This window comes from Microtus oregoni, unplaced genomic scaffold (assembly GCF_018167655.1).
Source record: "Microtus oregoni isolate MIOR12 unplaced genomic scaffold, Mior012 000002F_ref0000024, whole genome shotgun sequence".
NCBI classification, from domain to species: domain Eukaryota; kingdom Metazoa; phylum Chordata; class Mammalia; order Rodentia; family Cricetidae; genus Microtus; species Microtus oregoni.
In genome coordinates this window covers 86,008,624-86,027,775 of record NW_024543061.1, presented here as the reverse complement: position 1 = coordinate 86,027,775, position 19,152 = coordinate 86,008,624, and the positions used below count along the sequence as shown (strand labels likewise).

The window sequence follows — 19,152 nt, the reverse complement described above, 5'->3', positions numbered from 1 at the left end:
ACAGCACACAGAGTAGACTCCCACATCAGGGCTGCCCATATGATGTAGGTTTGTGGCTATTGGCTAGGGCATGGTCAGCCTACCGGTAACCGTGTCTTCTAAGAACCATGACTCCCTTCCTGAGCAGCCTTCAGTTGTCAGTATCCACGCTAGATGCATGTGTATATACACACATGTATATGTGTGTTTTGTGTGTGTGTATATATATGTGTGTGTGTGTTTGTATTTAATAAGCTTACAAAATAATGGATTGCCATAAGGCTTCTTTGTGATTCTTGCTTTTGCATTCTGCTTTAAAGACCCCTTTCATTTATATCTTTAAAAAAATACCTATCTGGGCAGTGGTGGCGCATGTCTTTAGTCCCAGCACTCGGGAGGCAGAGGCAGGCAGATCTTTGTGAGTTTGCGGTCAGCTTGGTTTATAGAGTAAGTTCCAGTACAGCCCGAGATACACAGAGAAAGCCTGTTTTGAAACCTCCCCCCCCCCAAAAAAAGTATCTCTTTATCAGAAGATGACAATCTCTACCAGTTGAAATTGAAACAGAGCGGTGGAAGGATGGAAGAATTTGCCGTATTTGGCACTGTGTCTGGCTCATGCCTGTCCCTAGATGCACTTCAGTATGGGAGGGGCAGCAAGGGGCGGGGCGTGAGCTGACTGTTCACAAGTCTCCACAGTCAGGAAACAGGGAAAGGTGACCCCTGGTGCTCACTCACCTTCTCCCTTCTAGAACAGGACCCCAGCCTGTAGGGGTGGTGCCCCCCACATTCTGGGGAATCTTCCCACCTCAGTGAAACCTTCCTGGAATTGTCCTCACAGACACAGCCAGGGGTGTGTTTCCATGGTGATTCTAAATTCAGGCAGGTTGACAGTGAGGGCTACCGCAGTTCTCAAAGCCCCGAACCTTGAGACTGCTTCTGCTGCAGTCTGAACCTTCTGCACAGTGTGTTCTTCTGGTGGAAATCTGAGATCAGTGTCCATGCTTGGATCAAAGGGCAGCATGAAGGGCTTGCAGCTGAGAAGGGCAGTGTTTGTGGGGAAGCCACGCTTAGCCAGAGAACAAGAGGAGAGCTCCCCGAGGGCTCACCTGTGTGCTACCGGAGCTTTGTGTCTTGCTTTGGAATCCTGTCTTAAAATTTAGAGTGTTTCTGAGACTTCTAACATAACCTGAAAGAGCATAAAAATGGCTGTAAAATTTCGAGGCCATAGACAGGACTTTGTGAAGACTAAGAATTATTAACTCACCTTTTTACAGGTTGGGCCAGGTCGGTCCTGGTTGACTATAAACTACATCTTAGGATGCAGACAGTCAGTTAGCAAAGCTCTTCTGAGGCCAGCAGTTGTGTAGATCGGAAACCTCTGGACAGTGTTAGGAGCCGCTTCCTCCTGTAGCCATCAATCAGTGGGACAAGAACAGTTCACAGTAATGAGGATGGGACAAGACCAGCTGCCCCACCCCCACCTCTGACCTGCAGGCAACCTTCCCTGCAGACAGCAGCCACATCTGCCCAGGCGAGGAGCCGCTCCTGGCACCCCTGCAACATTGCAGCTTCTCAGAAGTGCCGTACCCCAAAGGCCTGTTTCCAGGAACGATCAGGCAGAACCAGAAAGTCATGCTGGCGGCTGCATTGACAGAAACATAACAGTTATTGACTCCCAGAAGCCAGACTTCTGGAACCATGAGCTCTGAGTACCCAAGCAAAGCTTAAAGGCTGCAGAAAATGCCCTCTCTCTCTCTCTCTCTCTCTCTCTCTCTCTCTCTCTCTCTGTGTGTGTGTGTGTGTGTGTGTGTGTGTGTGTGTGTGTGTGTGTGTGTGACACCTTCCTGGAGAGAATAGGATTTTCCCCTCTGTTTCATATCTTTCTTTTCATGCTTTAGAGATGAAGTATGCTATCTATTTATCATTTGAACTTGATGTCTTAGTAAAAGTATCTTCAAAATGGTGGCGGCAGGACGTGGTAGGACTCATGGTTGGGTCACATGAGAAATGGCTCCATTCTGCAAGAAAAAGAGAAGGAATCTCAAATGTAGAGAGGTCACATTGATGGGGACCATGGTGACGTGGCTCTTTACATGGATTCTAATTCTTTTTTAAAAAAGTGTTTTCCCCTTGGGTCTGGAGAGATGGATCAGCCATTAAGAGCTCTGGCTGATCCTGAAGCAATCTGGTGAGATTCCCAACACCCGCATGGTGGCTCACAACAGTTCGTAACTCTAGTCCCAGGGCATCTGACACTCTCCCTGGCCTCTGTGGATACTGCACACAGGTGGTGCACAGACATGAAATAAAAATAAAGGAGGAAAAACTGCTCTTCTATGCCATCCCTATTGCAACGTGTGTGTGTTTTTATGTAGGGATGCATATATGTATTTGACATATCAAGTGCACAAGTGCACACACTTATAAGTAAGAACACCTTTGTAAAGATGCCTGCTGATGTTTTAGCACATTTGATGGCAGCCGTATAAGCATAGTGCAAGTAATATAAGTGCAGCTTCTATTAAAGTGTTAAAGAGAGAGATGGCATGTTTGTGTCTACATACACACATACGCGTGCAGAAACTTCCGCATGTTAGGATGTTCCAGTTTGTTCCAGTTTTGTTTCTGCTGCTGTGATCAAACACTCCAGTAAAGAGCAATTTAGGGGAGAAATGGGTTTGTTTCGGTCTGTATTTCCAGGTTATGGTCCCTCGTGGCAGGGAAGCCACAGAACATGCCCTTGGGAGAATCGCGTTCACACCCAGGATGAGAGAGAAGTCAGTGCACACATGCTCGCTTGCTTGTGTTGCTTGACTTCTGTATAATTCAGGACCTAGGGAATGATGCCGCCCATAGTGGGCTGGATCTTCCCACATCATTGAACATTAGTAATCAAGACAACCCCCTCCCACAACATGCCCCCATGTTAACCCAATATGTCTTCCTGAGTGATTCTGCACTGGGTCAAGTTGACAAAGGACCATCACATTGATGAGGTGGAACTGTATTGAAATTTTCTGAACTATTAACATTCAGTGTCACAAAAAGTATTAAAATAAAAATATCTTCAAGTAAGTGGCTTGAGCATGAATTAAAACCAAATGAAGATCTTCCCTGTGTGTCTCCACAGCGATCGTTCCTGACATGGACGAGATTGTGGCTCAGGCAGAAACGATGTTTGCCGGAAGGTACTGTAATGAGTCTTTATCTTACGTGTGAATATGTATTACCTAGAATTTGATCTATAGTTTTATCATTCATCTTTTTGCATGTTTAGATACTCCAATTGATGCTAGCATAATTCCTGCCAGGAATGAGGTTTGGAATTTACTTTAGAGGAAAGAGCATGACCCTTAAGTCACCTTAAAAAAATGGGAGGCCCAGCAATGGTGGTGCACACCTTTAATCCCAGCACTTAAGAGGCAGAGGCAGGTGGATCTCTGTGAGTTAAAGGCCAGCCTGGTCTACAGAGTGAATTCCAGGACAGCCAGAGATACACAGAGAAACGCTGTCTCAAAAGAAAAAAGGGAGAAATGAGATCCACATATTTAACTTTCTCAGAATTCTTAGCTTTTCTTTCCTTAGATGATGGGAGCAGCATACAGATACCTGTTAGCCTCTGGGGCAGAAACATTGTGGTATCTTGTAACACACTGCATCTCAGAGTCTTAGCTGGGGCAAGAAAGTAGCGTCTTTTGATGCTGTCCTTAACTTATGCATGAGAAATCAGATATTGCACGGAAGTTTAAAGTGTCCCTGGTGGAAGAAAGTGAGGTGCCCATGACATGACCACTCTCCTTTGCTGCCACATCCCAGACATGTATTATTGTCAAATTTATTTTTCAGAAATGAAATGATAGCAATCAGAATGAGAAAGTAAATCTCAGCTAGAATTACTGAGATTCATTTTTATTACAGACCTCAGGTAATTAGAGGAGATAAAAATATTCACACTGAACTCCCTCCTGCCACTTTTTTCTTTGAAAGGGCAAGACAAATTAAGGATTAAGTATAGACAGTACCCACACGTTTGTTTCCTGACTGCCCAGACTCGAATAATCACACAGAAACTCTTTGGTTGATGGCTCAGGCATATTCCTAGCTTGCTCTTACATCTTAAATTAACCCACTTCTATTAGTCTATGTATCACCACGTGGCCATGGTGCTACCTCATTTTCTACGTGTCTTGTTTCCTTGGCGGCTGGCTGGTGTCTGCTCAACTCGCCTACTCTCTCTCTATATATATCCCTGTTCAAATTTCTCACCTGGCTTTACTCTGACAAGTCATAGGCCAATGCAGCTTTATTCATCAGCCAATAAAAACAACATATATACAGAAGGACATCCCACTTCAATTAATAGAGATGTAAGATCCATAATTTCTTTTTCTAAAGATCCATAATTTCATGCTAGTGTGGGAAACATAGTAAGAATCTGTCTAGGGTAGGAGGGAACGAGAGAAAGGAGGTAGGGAGGGAGAAGGGAAGGGAGGACAGAGCCCCCAGAAGATTTTTCATTTAGTGAACATTTGGTATAGCTTTATTTTTCTATTATTATGATTTCCTGTTGAAATATTTTATTATTCTGGGGAAGAAAGATCAAGCCAGTGTATGATTTTATCTTAAAACTCAGACATGAGCTGCACTTTGGCCAACGACAGCTCCAGGTGATAGATCGATGATGATAGAATCATGTTCTAGAACCATGTCCTATAAAATGGCAGGGACTGGAAAGTTCCAGGAGGTGAGTGACCTCACAGCCATCCAGTCCTCAGACTGCAGTGTGTTAGAGAGGTGTCTGGAAGGGACTTGTGGGAAGCACCACACAGCCAATTGTGCCAGTGTGTGGCACACACAGTCACAGGTAGAATGTAATGCTTGAGAGCGATTGTTTCTCACTTACGTGTTAAATATGCTTTTAACCATTCTTTCGGTGTGTGTATGTGTCTGTGTATGTGTGTACATGAGTGCATTGTGTGAGTGTGAAAGTGTGTGTGAGTGTGTAAGTGTGTGAGTGTGTAAGTGCGTGTGTGAGTTTGTAAGTGTGTATGAGTGCATGTGTGTGAATGTGTGTGTGTGCATGTGTGAGCATGTGTGAGAGAATGTGTGGGCATGTATGTGTAACTGTATGTATGTGTGTAAGTATGTGTATATGAGTGTGTGTGTGAGAGAGAGAGAATGTGTGCATGCATGTGTGAGTGTGTGATCAGCAGCAGCTCATGTCCCTTGTCTCCCAATTGCATCCCTTCTCTTGGGCGTCATTTAACCTTACGCTGCTTTGTTCGTTGTGATCCGGGAATCAATACGTTATGATCTGACTGCCATCTATGTATCTGCCATCTATTTATATATCTATATATTCTTATCATTTAAAAATCATCCATGTATCTGCCTATCATCTATGTATACTTATGTATCGTGTCTGTTAAACGCCTGTCTATAGTGTATGCATCTATGGCTCTCTCATGTGCCATATACTATCTGTGTTCTATGTGCCAGTCATTTGTATATGCGTCTATCTGTGTCTGTGTCCTAGGTATCTGTCACCTCATATCTGTCTTCTCCCTACCTATTAATAACCTAGGTGTGTGATAGGTATGTAGGTTTGCATAATGCTCTCTAGAAAGCTTATCCAACCACAGAATCATCTCAGGGTTGCTTCCCAGGGTACAGCCCATCAGCAAGAGCACATGCCCTAGAGAGACCTTTCACCCCAGTAGACTCTGTTCCCAGGCCTGCTGTGCCACCAAATACACAGAGCCCCAGTGTTGAGGGCTGTGTGTCTGTGACTGTCCCTCCCCACTTGCCATGTGGTGATCACTTGGGTTCTGGGCTGTTGGTCAACATCATCAATAAATACTTTCTAAGAATGAGGAGGAGACAAGTGGAGGGGCAAGGAGGACAAAAGATAGTGGAAATTTGAACTAACAACGAGCTGTGTATGGAAAGGTCATAATGAAACCCATTATTTTATATGCTAAATAACAATTAATGAAGAGTGATTTAGGGATCACTCAATGCTTGTTTTTCAAGTGTGTTGGTGATTAACACTTGAGATTGGCTGAGGAGCCATCTTTGTCATTGCTCCCACATCAGTTATATAAGATCAGGAAGTAACAATGTCCTCCTCTTCATTTCTTATTTTGGGAAAACAGGGGTTTAAGTTTAAAAACCAGATATAATTTAAATAACACACACACACACACACACACACACACACACACACACACACACAATGTGATGTTTTCTTTTGGTTTTATAGAAAGGAGAAGACCCCAGTTCAGCTTGATGATGAAGGAGGCAGGACGTTCTTGCGGGTCCTCATCCATCTGATCATGCACGACTACCCTCCGCTGCTGTCGGGAGCCCTGCAGCTGCTCTTTAAGCACTTCAGCCAGAGAGCGGAAGTGTTGCAGGCCTTTAAACAGGTGAGCTGGGGGCGGGTCCAGTCCCCTGTGGTGGGATCCACCCTGTCCTGTGAAGGGATCCATCCTGTCCTGTGATGGGATCCATCCTGTCCTGTGATGGGATCCACCCTGTCCTGTGATGGGATCCACTCTGCCCCATGTGATGGGATCCATCCTGTCCTGTGAAGGGATCTACCCTGTCCTGTGCTGGGATCCACCCTGTCCTGTGATAGGATCCACCCTGTCCTGTGCTGGGATCCACCCTGTCTTGTGCTGGGATCCACCCTGTCCTATGATGGGATCCACCCTGCCCTGTGATGGGATCCATCCTGTCCTGTGATGGGATCCACCCTGTCCTGTGCTGGGATCCACCCTGTCCTGTGATGGGATCCATCCTGTCCTGTGATGGGATCCACCCTGTCCTGTGATGGGATCCACCCTGTCCTGTGATAGGATCCACCCTGTCCTGTGCTGGGATCCACCCTGTCCTGTGCTGGGATCCACCCTGTCCTGTGCTGGGATCCACCCTGTCCTGTGCTGGGATCCACCCTGTCCTGTGCTGGGATCCATCCTGTCCCCTGTGGTGGGATCCATCCTGTCCCCTGTGGTGGGATCATTCTTGTCCTCCATGATGTTTGGATTTCACATTAATCTCCCAGTGATTACTTGCATGTTTGGGTATCTCACTGTTGTTTTGTGTTTAATGGAGTCCGGACCTGTATTAAGAAGCTTTGTGGAAAGGTGCTAACAGATATGAAAGAGTCAAATAGTAACCATTTAGATGCACATGTTTTACATGTATGTGCCATGTAGTATGTATAAATTATAAATTGTATGGTTCTCTCAAGCTATGAAACTGCTGTTTATACTAGCAAATATATATCATAGCAGTAATATTTTCTTACATGGGTTTTTATGTTTTGATTTTTAAACATACATGTATAGAAAACCTCAGAAAGATGAACTCTAACCATGAAATGAGAAATTATCTTGTAGAAGATTTGCTTACTTTTGATTTATCTATGTGGGTATTTGCACTCATGTAACTACATGCATCTTATGTGTGCAGTACCCACGGAGGCCAGAAGAGGATGTCAGATCTCCGGGAACTAGAGTTACAGGAGGTTGTGAGCTACCATGTGGATTCCGGGAGCTGAATTTAGGTCCTCTGCAAGAGCAGCAAGTGATCTTAATCCCTGGGCCATTTCTCCAACCCCCTAAACTTTTATGTTGAATTACTTACCAGAAGTTTTGAAAGCTTTTTGAGTGCACGTCTAAGAATTCCTTCTCACATGAGAATATATTGGCTGGAGTTCATAAGATAAATATCCCTAAGTGTTCGGCAAATGTCGAACTTCAGCTAATGAATGTTTAAAGCTGGAGTTTTAGGTGTACCGGAACTAGGGATACAGAAAGCTACAGAAGAGTTTTAAACCCTTCTGTGTTTAGGTGCAATTGCTGGTGTCGAACCAAGATGTTGATAACTACAAGCAGATTAAGGCAGATCTCGACCAACTGCGGCTGACGGTGGAAAAGTCTGAGTTGTGGGTTGAGAAGAGCAGCAGCTACGAGAATGGAGAGCTTGGGGAAGGACAGGCCAAAGGAGGCGAAGAGACCAATGAGGTTTGCGTCCAAGATCTTTTAGGAAGAAAATTGTTTTTAATAGATGTCTATAAGTGTTTCGCCTACAGACGTGTCTCAGCACCATACCCCCTGGCACTGAGGATACAGAGGCTTCTGAGCCACCCACATGGGTGGTAGGAACCAAACCTGGGTTCTCTGGAAGAGCAGCTGCAGCCCTTGCCTGTTAAACCAGGGATCCAGCCCCCGTGTTTTTAAAAAAACTAAAAGTTTTACCTGTAATGCTTACATGAAAGCTAATTACCACCAACATTGTAATTGGTAGTTCCTGGAGAGCCTGCCTAGTGGTCCACTTGGGTGTCTTTAATGTTCAGGAATGTAGGGGCATGAGGAGGCTCACCCAGTGCAGCTCTGGGATACTTAGAGCACTTTGGGTTGTAGAATGGTGGCACAGAAAATGGCAATTAAATGTGAATATTAAGTATTAAATATTAAAATGCTGAGGAGCTGCGAGGTGGAGTAGAAGCAGTGGCCTTCCACTTCAGGTCTCAGGACGGTGGGTTAGCTCTAATTCCTCTCTTTATCCTTCACGGAGTTTTCCTACATTTTTAAACATGTTGTGGAATATAGACTTACTAGTCCATAAAAATTTGCTTTAAAAAAGTGATCAGTTAGGGCCCTAGGTGGGGCATAAATTCTTCCATAACTCACTTTTGAAGTGAGGGAAACGTTGGCATTTGTTTAGTGCCTCTCTTGTCCACGCCAAAGAGCAGATGTTTTTGTGTACTCTCCTTTTCAATGTCACGAAGAACTTGAGGGATGGCTTTTTAAGTTCAATAAACTAAAGCTTGAAAAACCGAGAGCCCCTCGGGCTGTGGATCTAGGACCTAGCCAACGTCTGAATGATAAGATCCAGCTTCTGTAAGTTTGTACTTTTTGACATAATAGTAACGAGTTGCTATGCTTTCATAGATTAGAATACCCCTGCTTTTTGAAAAGTCATATTTTATATGTGTTCTAGAAACTTTACTGGTTTTTTCTCATCTGACTTAAACATATCTATTTGAGTTATTTCAGTAGAGGTCTTTAGCTGGGCTGGAGAGGTGGCTCAGCAGATAGAGCGTCTTGACGCCAAATCTGTGAATCGGTTCAATCCCTGGGTTCCACAGCCCTAACCTTAGCTCACTGTGCTCTTGATGAACGCTACACAAGAGAAATGTCTTGTAACAGTTCAGATGAGGGATCTGGAGGATGGCTCAGCAGCCGAGAGCATTGGCTATTCTTCCAAAGGACCTAGGTTCCATTCCCAGCACCCACATGGCAGCTTGCAACTATCTGTAACTCCAACATCTGACACCCTCACACAGCTTGACATGCAGGCAAAACGTCAATGCACATAAAAATAAGTTATTCTAAAAAAGAAGCCAATGAAAGGTGACAGGGAGGCTGTGAGTCCCTGGCTTTCACTTTTCGCCGAGGGAAGGTGGAGGAGAGCCTTCTGCCATGGTATGGGGTGAATGCTACTCTGTTGGAAGCTTCTCAGGAGTTCTCATAAGTATGAAAAGGAAGAAGAACATTCAGATTAATAGCATCTATTCTCGGGATGAAACCATATAGCTTATGGTATAAAGTATTACTGTATACCTTATGGTATACGACATTACTGTATACCTTATGGTATAAGTCTTTAGTTTTTCAGGGATTCAGAGAGTGAGAAGGGAAGCTTCCTCATTTGCTGAATTCCAGATTTATTGACTCAAGAGATGGAAATTATTTTAGGTATGCTGATTAGAAGTGGTTTAATATGAGGAATTAAATACTTGTAAAATGTAGAGTTGGAGGCTGCCACTGACTGTTGACCTCGAGGTCAAATGATCACAGTGCTGAATGTCGTGGCCATGTCTGCGGTCACAGCCACCCCGTGGGCTCACTCTTTGAAAGTGTGGGATATGGCAGTGACTTGGAAGCTCAGAGGGAGCAGTCTTGTTTGCGGGAAATTTCCTGTCGGCTCCAACAATTCCTGGGAGACGCTTGTAATTTCCTCCTGGCATCTAAGTGGCACCTGAGCTTATCTGGCCTGCACGGGCTGGACTGGATTTCAAATTGTCACTGCAGGGGAGCTGGAGAGACCAGTGTAGGCTGCAGGCAGACTAAGTGGGTAGGAAGGGAGGCGGCCCGAGTTAATAACTGGAGCAGAGGTGACAATGCAGAGGCGGTCGGTAGCGGGCATGGGAGAGTTGGAACTAGACACCCAAGGTCTGCTGCTCGGCATATGTGCAGCTCAGACGCGCTGCGTTGATTTTCCAAGACTTATTTTTATCATCTACAACACGGACAGTACAGCATACTGTAAGGTTTGTGTTGGGGTGCTGGTTACGGTTTTCCGTGTCACTTTGACACATGCTTGGGATTGGGGGAATAGGGACTTTCAACTGAGAAAATGCTTTCATCAGCTTGGCCACCAGAAGGAAAGTTTGTAGCGACAGACATTTCTTGGTCAAGGATTAGTGCTGGAGGGCTCAGCCCATAATGGGCAGGTTTACCCCTGGTAGGTCGTCCTGAGTTTTATGGAAGAGCAAGCTGAGTGAGCCATGAGAGCAAGCCAGTAAGCAGCATTCCCCCATGCACTTGGCATCGATTCCTGTATCCAAGCTCCAGCCTTTAGTTCCCACCTTGGCTTCCTTTCAGGATGGCCTGTGGCATATATGATTAAATAAACCCTTTCCTCCTCTGGGTGCTTTTAGTCATGACGTTTACGACAGAAACAGAAAGTTTATAGGATAGTCAGCTACCACTGCCACAGTGAACAGGCATGGCCTCAGAGGACAGTCAGTCAGCGTGACCTCAGTGGACAGTCAGTCAGTTAGCATGGCCTCAGAGGACAGTCAGTCAGCGTGACCTCAGTGGACAGTCAGTCAGTCAGTGTGACCTCAGTGGACAGTCAGTCAGTCAGCGTGACCTCAGTGGACAGTCAGTCAGTCAGTGTGACCTCAGTGGACAGTCAGTCAGCGTGACCTCAGTGGACAGTCAGTCAGTCAGCGTGACCTCAGTGGACAGTCAGTCAGCGTGACCTCAGTGGACACTCAGTCAGTCAGCGTGACCTCAGTGGACAGTTAGTCAGTCAGCGTGACCTCAGTGGACACTCAGTCAGTCAGCGTGACCTCAGTGGACAGTCAGTCAGCATGACCTCAGTGGACAGTCAGTCAGTCAGCGTGACCTCAGTGGACAGTCAGTCAGTCAGCGTGACCTCAGTGGACAGTCAGTCAGCGTGACCTCAGTGGACAGTCAGTCAGTCAGCGTGACCTCAGTGGACAGTCAGTCAGTCAGCGTGACCTCAGTGGACAGTCAGTCAGTGTGACCTCAGTGGACAGTCAGTCAGTGTGGACTCAGTGGACAGTCAGTCAGCGTGACCTCAGTGGACAGTCAGTCAGCGTGACCTCAGTGGACAGTCAGTCAGCGTGACCTCAGTGGACAGTCAGTCAGTCAGCGTGACCTTAGTGGACAGTCAGTCAGTCAGTGTCACCTCAGTGGACAGTCAGTCAGCGTGACCTCAGTGGACAGTCAGTCAGTCAGCGTGACCTTAGTGGACAGTCAGTCAGTTAGCATGGCGTCAGTGGACAGTCAGTCAGCGTGACCTCAGTGGACAGTCAGTCAGCGTGACCTCAGTGGACAGTCAGTCAGTCAGCGTGACCTCAGTGGACAGTCAGTCAGCGTGACCTCAGTGGACAGTCAGTCAGTTAGCATGGCGTCAGTGGACAGTCAGTCAGCGTGACCTCAGTGGACAGTCAGTCGGCATGGCCTCAGTGGACAGTCAGTCAGTCAGCGTGACCTCAGTGGACAGTCAGTCAGTCAGCGTGACCTCAGTGACAGTCAGTCAGCGTGACCTCAGTGGACAGTCAGTCAGTGTGACCTCAGTGGACAGTCAGTCAGTCAGTGTGACCTCAGTGGACAGTCAGTCAGCGTGACCTCAGTGGACAGTCAGTCAGTGTGACCTCAGTGGACAGTCAGTCAGTCAGCGTGACCTCAGTGGACAGTCAGTCAGTTAGCATGGCCTCAGTGGACAGTCAGTCAGCGTGACCTCAGTGGACAGTCAGTTAGTGTGACCTCAGTGGACAATCAGTCAGTCAGTCAGCGTGACCTCAGTGGACAGTCAGTCAGTCAGTGTGACCTCAGTGGAAAGTCAGTCAGCGTGACCTCAGTGGACAGTCAGTCAGTGTGACCTCAGTGGAAAGTCAGTCAGCGTGACCTCAGTGGACAGTCAGTCAGTCAGCGTGACCTCAGTGGACAGTCAGTCAGTCAGTGTGACCTCAGTGGACAGTCAGTCAGTCAGCGTGACCTCAGTGGACAGTCAGTCTGCGTGGACTCAGTGACGTTGAGCAACAGACAATGTGAATAGTAAGCTGTGATTAGATACCAGAAAGAGCAAGCAATAAGTCTCCAACTTTATTTTTTTAATATTTGGTTTTGTGTGTGTGTGTGTGTGTGTGTGTGTGTGTGTGTGTGTGAGAGAGAGAGAGAGAGAGAGAGAGAGAAGGGGGGGAGATGCCATGGGTATATTGCTGAAAGGTCAATGTAAATGTGTATCTGTTGGTTTTTGTTTCGGCTTTCTCAAACTTGCTGCTTTGCAGTAAACACTGAATAATTTATCTAAACTCATACATGTATGTTTTCATGAACATCTCTGGTTTACCATACCAGATGAAAATTTAACTTCAGCCATTACAACCATACTTTTTCATGACTGAAAATTGATTTTTCTCATATTTGTTTGATGGTTTTCATCAGATGTTATTGTTTTTTAAATTTCCAGATTCACATCTACTTGATATTCTGTATGAACTTCTGATGGAGGAAGGTCATTGGCTAATAAAGGCACTTCCCTGGCCCATTTTATTGGTTAGAGGATAGGTGGGAGGAGTAAACAGAACAGGACGCTGGGAGGAAGAGGAAGTGAGCTCAGTCTCGACAGCTCTCCTCTCTGGAGCTTCATGCCGTGAGCGTGAGCGGGGCATGAAGTAATAGGGGCGGCGGGGCTGCGTCCCCAATACCCCAGCCGCCTGCTCGGCTAGCTTATGCCCCGAAATAACAACACACAAACTGTATTCATTTAATCACTGCTTGGCCCTTTAGCTCTAGCACTTACAGGCTAATTCTGATATCCCGATCAACCCATCTCTAATAATCTGTGAGAACCGGTCTTACCGGGAAGATTCTAGCCTAGTCCATCCTGGGTCGGAGCTTCATGGCGTGTGTCTGCCCGGGAGTGGGGCATGGCGTCTCTCTCTGAGGCGTCTGCTCCCGAGAGAGCTGTGGAGTCTCTGACTTCACTTCCTTTTCCTCCCAGCGTTCTGTTCTGTTTTCTCCTCCCACCTATCCTCTAACCAATAAAATGGGCCAGGGCAGTGCCTTTATTAGCCAATGACCTTCCTCCATCAAACTTCTTCTAGACTGTGAGGTAGTTGGGAGTTTCTTTTCTGATTTTTAAAATTTTTATTTTTTAAGATTCGTTATTTATGCATAGGTGTCTTCTGCCTACCTGTGTGTTTGTGTATCACATGTTTGCCTGGTGTCTGTGGCACCAGAAGACAGTGTCAGATCCCCTGGAACTGGAGGAACAGGAGGTTGTGAGCTGCCATGTGGGCGCTGGGAACTGAAACCAGGACCTCCTCAAGTGTAACAAGAGCTCTTAACCTCTGAGCCATCTCTTCAGCCCCATTTGAAAATTCTTAGGAATGCTATTTCATTACTTCTTACATTTTCTTTAGAGACTGCATTTTCAGAACAGCTTTTGACTTAGAGAGAAGCTCCACACGGATGGCACAGGGTTCTGTAACAATGAGTGATGTCACTCCCATCCGCAGAGGAGATCTGCTGCCCAGCAGTCCCGTCCTACACCCATCCCCCTCTCCCAGTGGAATTCCCAGAGACTCTGTAGTTCAACTTTCTGTAGAATGCAGCGTGGTTGGATCATATAACAACAGGCTTCTTTGAGTTAGTGTGTATGTAACATTTTCCCATAATCCCACATAGACTACATTTATCTCCGCAGTAGTCCGTGTGTGGGTAGTCCACCGTGTCTCTCTGAGTATGTATCACGCTAAGGATGTCGTTTTGGTTGTGCGATATTACTGCTGTGTGCTTGCAGATCTGAGCCTGTACGTGTTGGTATCCAGTAGATACAAGGAGATGTGAGGTAGAGAGAAATTGCTTTCCTTCTTAGGGCACTCGTAGTTGCCCAAGCCTGCTGCCAGGGGGCGCTGCTGCTCTGAGCCCACAGAGATCCCTAGTGCTAGCCTGTCTCAAGATAGGCATCTTGGGTGTAGAGCCTTGAACATTAACACTGTTCAGAGCCCGGGTCCTGGGCTGCAAAGCTAACATTGGCGTTTGCCTTCTGGGTGATCCGTGCACAGCCTGTAGGTCGGAGCCCTCTGATAATGACTCAGCTTAGGAGATGGAGCTGGCAGGAGCTGTCCCAGAGACCAGAAATGTTGTAAAATAGCTTTATGTCCAGAACTTAGCTTCTTTGTAGGTAGGCGTGTTCCCGCAGAAGCTCCTGGCTTTCTTCAGGCCTTTAGTGGGATTGTTTTATTATTACGATGAAGGTACATTCTATATGACATTCCTCTGGGGCCAGAATTTAATCTAGAGAAGCTCTGTTTTGTACTCACATTAAATGTAGACTTTGATTTGGGACTTTGGGGGCCTCCTTATGAGTGGGAATTCTAGTCCCAGATCTTGAAGTGGGTTTCTTTTTGTGTACAGGATCTCGAGGGGGCACCCCCTTAGACTTTGGCCAGAGCAAAAGCCAAGCCTGCAAGTGCCCTTTGTCCTTCCTGTGGGCTGTTTCGCTGACTCACAACTGCGGTGTCTCCCTTTGATGTCTGTGGCTCTGTGGCTTCTGGCCAGAATTTTCATCTTTCTTGGCAACCAGACTTGCCTCCTTCACGAGTTCCCTTTCCCCCCCTCCCCCAAGTTCGCACTCAGACTCTAGGTTGTCAGCATGGGCTTTAGCCCCGAGGGGCAATGCTGGCTGAATCCTGGGCTTCTTACTGTTCTGAACTTTCATGGTTTCTGGCTTCCTACTGGAAAGAGGCATTTTAACTCTTTAATCTGTCACGTCTGGATGTTGTCTAGAAGGGGCTCATCGTGTGCTGCTGACAGTTGTCAACAATCGTCAGTTCTTTTGTGATTCATGCCCTGTATCTGTCCCGCTTTGGTGTCTGCACTGATGTGGTTATGGACCATGTGGACCCCACTGAGCCCTTTTCCCCTGGTCAGTGCCTGTGTTTCTCTGGAGCAGAGTCTCTGCCTAGTGTGCTATGAGTCCCTTTCCCCACATGGTCACCCCTGGAAGACACAGGAGTCTCTCATTTCCTAAAATTTGAGGTCTGGATCCAATCTATTATTGCAGACATGGCTCTTGCCCTGCAGAGTGGACACCTATAAAACAGTGTGACAGAGTGCACGCACATAACATAGTCTTGTTTTGTATTCAAGGGCAACAGCCACAGGAGTAAGTGATTGGTATTAGAAATGACTAGGAGTTGGCAGACCTGGAGAGCTCTAAGGAAGCAGCCAGTGGATTCCAGACGATGCTTCAGGAGACCCGGGACCAAGGTGGGAGGCATCTGAGAGCCGTTGGCCCCTGCCTGGGTGTGAGCCCAGAGTGCACAGGGGCAGGAGCTGATGGAAGCATAGGCAAACGGGTGGCCGGGGAAGCCTGCAGCACCCGTTTATAATGGGGTCGCTTCAGGAGAGGAAAGAAGAGTCGCGAGAAGCAGCAAAGTCAACTCATACACAGATGAATAACCTACACTGTGGGAGACAGCGGCCAAGGGCAGTGGCAACACACAGGCTGGGATCTGTTCCGGTGTCAGAGGAAACAGCCAATAGCAGGCAGCGTGCACGCCAGCAGGCCGTGGGCACGATGGTCCTTTGTGCCCGGGTTTCACAGAGGCTGCCTGTAAACGCGGCCTTTGGTATGACTCTGAGCAAATCAGAGCAGTTTGGTTCTCAGCTGCCTAAGTGTTAGAGGACCACATAGCATGGATCTTGGGCTTCCCTGATGTTTAAAAATGTCTTCAGTAACTGAAAGTTTCAATTTTTATTTGATTATTTTATTTTATAAGTGATGCTGGTTAAAAATAGTTCATACTTCTACTTTTAAGCCCACAGTTTAGGTTTCTCAGCGCTTGACAGCACAGGCCCTCTAAAGGCTTGAGGAAAGATTTCATTTAAAAAAAAAACCCTTATATTGGCACATACGTATTTTTTTCTGTGACTTATGTTGAATATATTAAATTTAAAAATATGTTCATCCTATTTTTTTAATCTGATAAAATACTCGTGCAGCTGCTCCTGAAAGTGAAGTTTAGCAGAGATGAAAGGGGACTTTGCTAGTGAAAGGGGCCCTTCATCCACCGTTAAATGGAAGATTTCAACAAAATTTAAACAGAAACGAATTGGTAGGTATCCCTGCAGGCAAAATGTGAAACACCTTATCTTTGTATCCTCGGGAACACCGAACTTTAGAATAGGACTCCAATTGTCCCATTGCTGGAGCTGATCTCTAACACTCACAGAGAAGGGCACAGATGCCACGCCCAGTGTCTGTGAGCCGAGCCCCCGTGTGCCCCAGCGTTCCCTTGTCCTTTATCAAATGTGTCTTTGAGGGCCGTGGACACTGCCGTCATTTCTGAAGGTCAGCGGGCCAGGGGACAAGCTGTCAGCAGCATTAGCACAATCACTAACTCATCACCTTCAAAGACACGGCTTCTAAATTTAGAAGAGAATTAAGTCGGGAAAGTGTCTCTGAGTGGGTTAAGTCAGGATTGCCCTTCTTGCTCACCTTCTCTTTATTTAGTCTGTGAAGCGGGTCACTGAACATCACGGTGTTCCAGAGAAAAGCCCCATTAGGGTTATTTTTTTGATAATTGTTTCCCCCATGATCCCCCCTTTTTTACCTCTTTCTTTTTATGCCCCTTGTAGTTTCCAATGTTTCCTTTCACTTTCAAATATGTGTGAGTGTGTGTGTGTGTGTGTGTGTGTGTGTGTGTGTGTGTGTGTGAGTGTGTGTGTGTGTATCTTTTTAATACTCACCCAGTGTGGATCCCTGTCTGTTCTTTTGCTCCAGAATCTCGTGTTGTTGCTCTTTTGGTGGACATGTGGTACAGGAAATGGAATAAACTGAGCAGTATCCTCGAGGGTGCAGTCTAAACAAGGGGCTGCCATTGTTTGGCAGTCTGTCTCTCTCTTCTCCCAGTTTCCTAAGAGACCTGTGACTTGTGCCTGAAGCAGTGGCAATCCCTTTTTCTTCGGGTCCCACTGCTGGTGTGTCTGGGCACTCCCAGAGGTAGCTGTTGACGTCTGTAGGGTGTAGTCTGAGCATCTTCACAGAGACAGCTGTTGGCATCTGTAGGGTGTAGTCTGGGTATCTTCACAGAGACAGCTGTTGACATCTGTAGGGTGTAGTCTGGGCATCTTCACAGAGACAGCTGTGGACGTCTGTAGGGTGTAGTCTGGGCATCTTCACAGAGACAGCTGTTGGCATCTGTAGGGTGTAGTCTGGGCATCTTCACAGAAACACTCCATTGTCACCAGTGCCCTTTGAAAAGTTTCTGTGGGAATGGGGAGAGCAGTTCCCTGGAAACCAGACCCACCCTGTGTCCAGCAGAGCACACAGCCCATCTGTGTTGCCTCTGGAGGATGAGCTCGCTCATCTTCTCTTGCTGAAGCTTGGTTTACAGTCCCCCTTCCTCCGTGAGCCATCCTTAGGTGTGTCAGGGATGCTGTGGGTTCATCCTGACCACTGTGGTGTGTTAGCCTTCAGTTCTGTAGTGCTTTAACCTACAGTGTTTCTCAGCACAGAAGAGAGGCAGAGTCCACTGTGCTGTCAAGGGGCAGGGGGACTGGAGTCGGGCTGTGCTGATCTAAACTTAAGGCAGACTTTGTACTATTTCTAAAATTTCTACAATGGACAGTTTTCCTCAGGAACTCTGTTTTGTTTCAGGACCCACTTAGTCTAACTTTTTAAGCACATATGTCTTTATTCTTCATCAGAAAGCTCTCTATTATGTATAAACGGAAGCTGCTCATTCGTTTCCTGACCACCCTGACCTGAATAATTACACAGAAACTGTATTAATTACAATACGGTTTGGCCAATGATTCAGATGCTCTTATATCTTAAATCAACCCATTTCTGTTAATCTGTGTATCGTCATGAGGCTGTGGCCTACTGGGTAAGGTTCTATTCTGGCGCCCTTCTGTCTCCTTCAGCAGCTACATGGCATCTCCTTGAGTCCACCTACTCTCTCTCAATCTCTGTTTGAATTTCCCATCTGGTTTTACTCTGCTAAGCCATTGGCCAAAATAGCTTTATCCATTAACCAATAAAAGCAATACATATACAGAAGGACATCCCACAATATCTCCCCTTTTCTGTCCAATTAAAAATTCCTTTTTTTTTAGCTTATATGTAATTTTTAGTAAAATATTTTAGTAAAATTACATATAACAAAACAGTTATCAAGAAAAAATTATAGTTACAATATTCAGTCAATTTACATTTGACAAATTAAGGAAAATACTCTATCATCTATCCTATCTTTGTGAGTCTAAAGTTTCATATCTAATTTATCTTTTATTATAACTAAGGAAAGCTATAACTATCTGTCTTCAACTCTTCAAAAACCCCAGAAGGATATAATATTACCTAAGTGTAGTAGGAAGGCTGCTTGTTTGTTCCTGGCTGCCCAGACTCCCAAAATAACCACACAGAAACTGCTTTTATTAAATTACTTCTTGGCCTATTAGCTCTAACTTCTTATCAGCTAGCTCTTACATATTAATTTAACCCATTTCTATTAGTCTGTGAATCATCACAAGGCTGTGGCTTACCAGGTAAAGTTCTGGTGTCTATCTCTGATGGGGACATGGCTTCTCTCTGACTCCGCCTCCTTTCTCCCAGCATTCAGTTTAGTTTTCCCTGCATACCTCTATTCCTTGTGCAGGTCCAAGACAGTCTCTTTATTAACCAATGGTATTCACAGCATATGGAGGGGAATCCCACATCACCTAAGTAAATAGGAAGTGCATTGTAAGCAGCTTCCAAAACTCTAGAATTGACAAAGACATCTCACTGTCTGGACAGTCATGCAAATATTGTGGCATCCATCTTTAGCTT

The 19,152-nt window shown here is 46.0% G+C and overlaps 1 protein-coding gene across 1 annotated transcript in view; it reads left to right on the top strand.

The window, feature by feature from the left end:
• Itpr2 (inositol 1,4,5-trisphosphate receptor type 2) overlaps positions 1-19,152 on the top strand; it is a 420,430-nt gene that overhangs the window by 155,496 nt on the left and 245,782 nt on the right. The window contains exons 24-26 of the mRNA XM_041632277.1: positions 3,110-3,167; positions 6,242-6,407; positions 7,836-8,009. Coding sequence (XP_041488211.1) covers positions 3,110-3,167; positions 6,242-6,407; positions 7,836-8,009 — 398 coding nt within the window. The remainder of the gene's footprint in view (positions 1-3,109; positions 3,168-6,241; positions 6,408-7,835; positions 8,010-19,152) is intronic.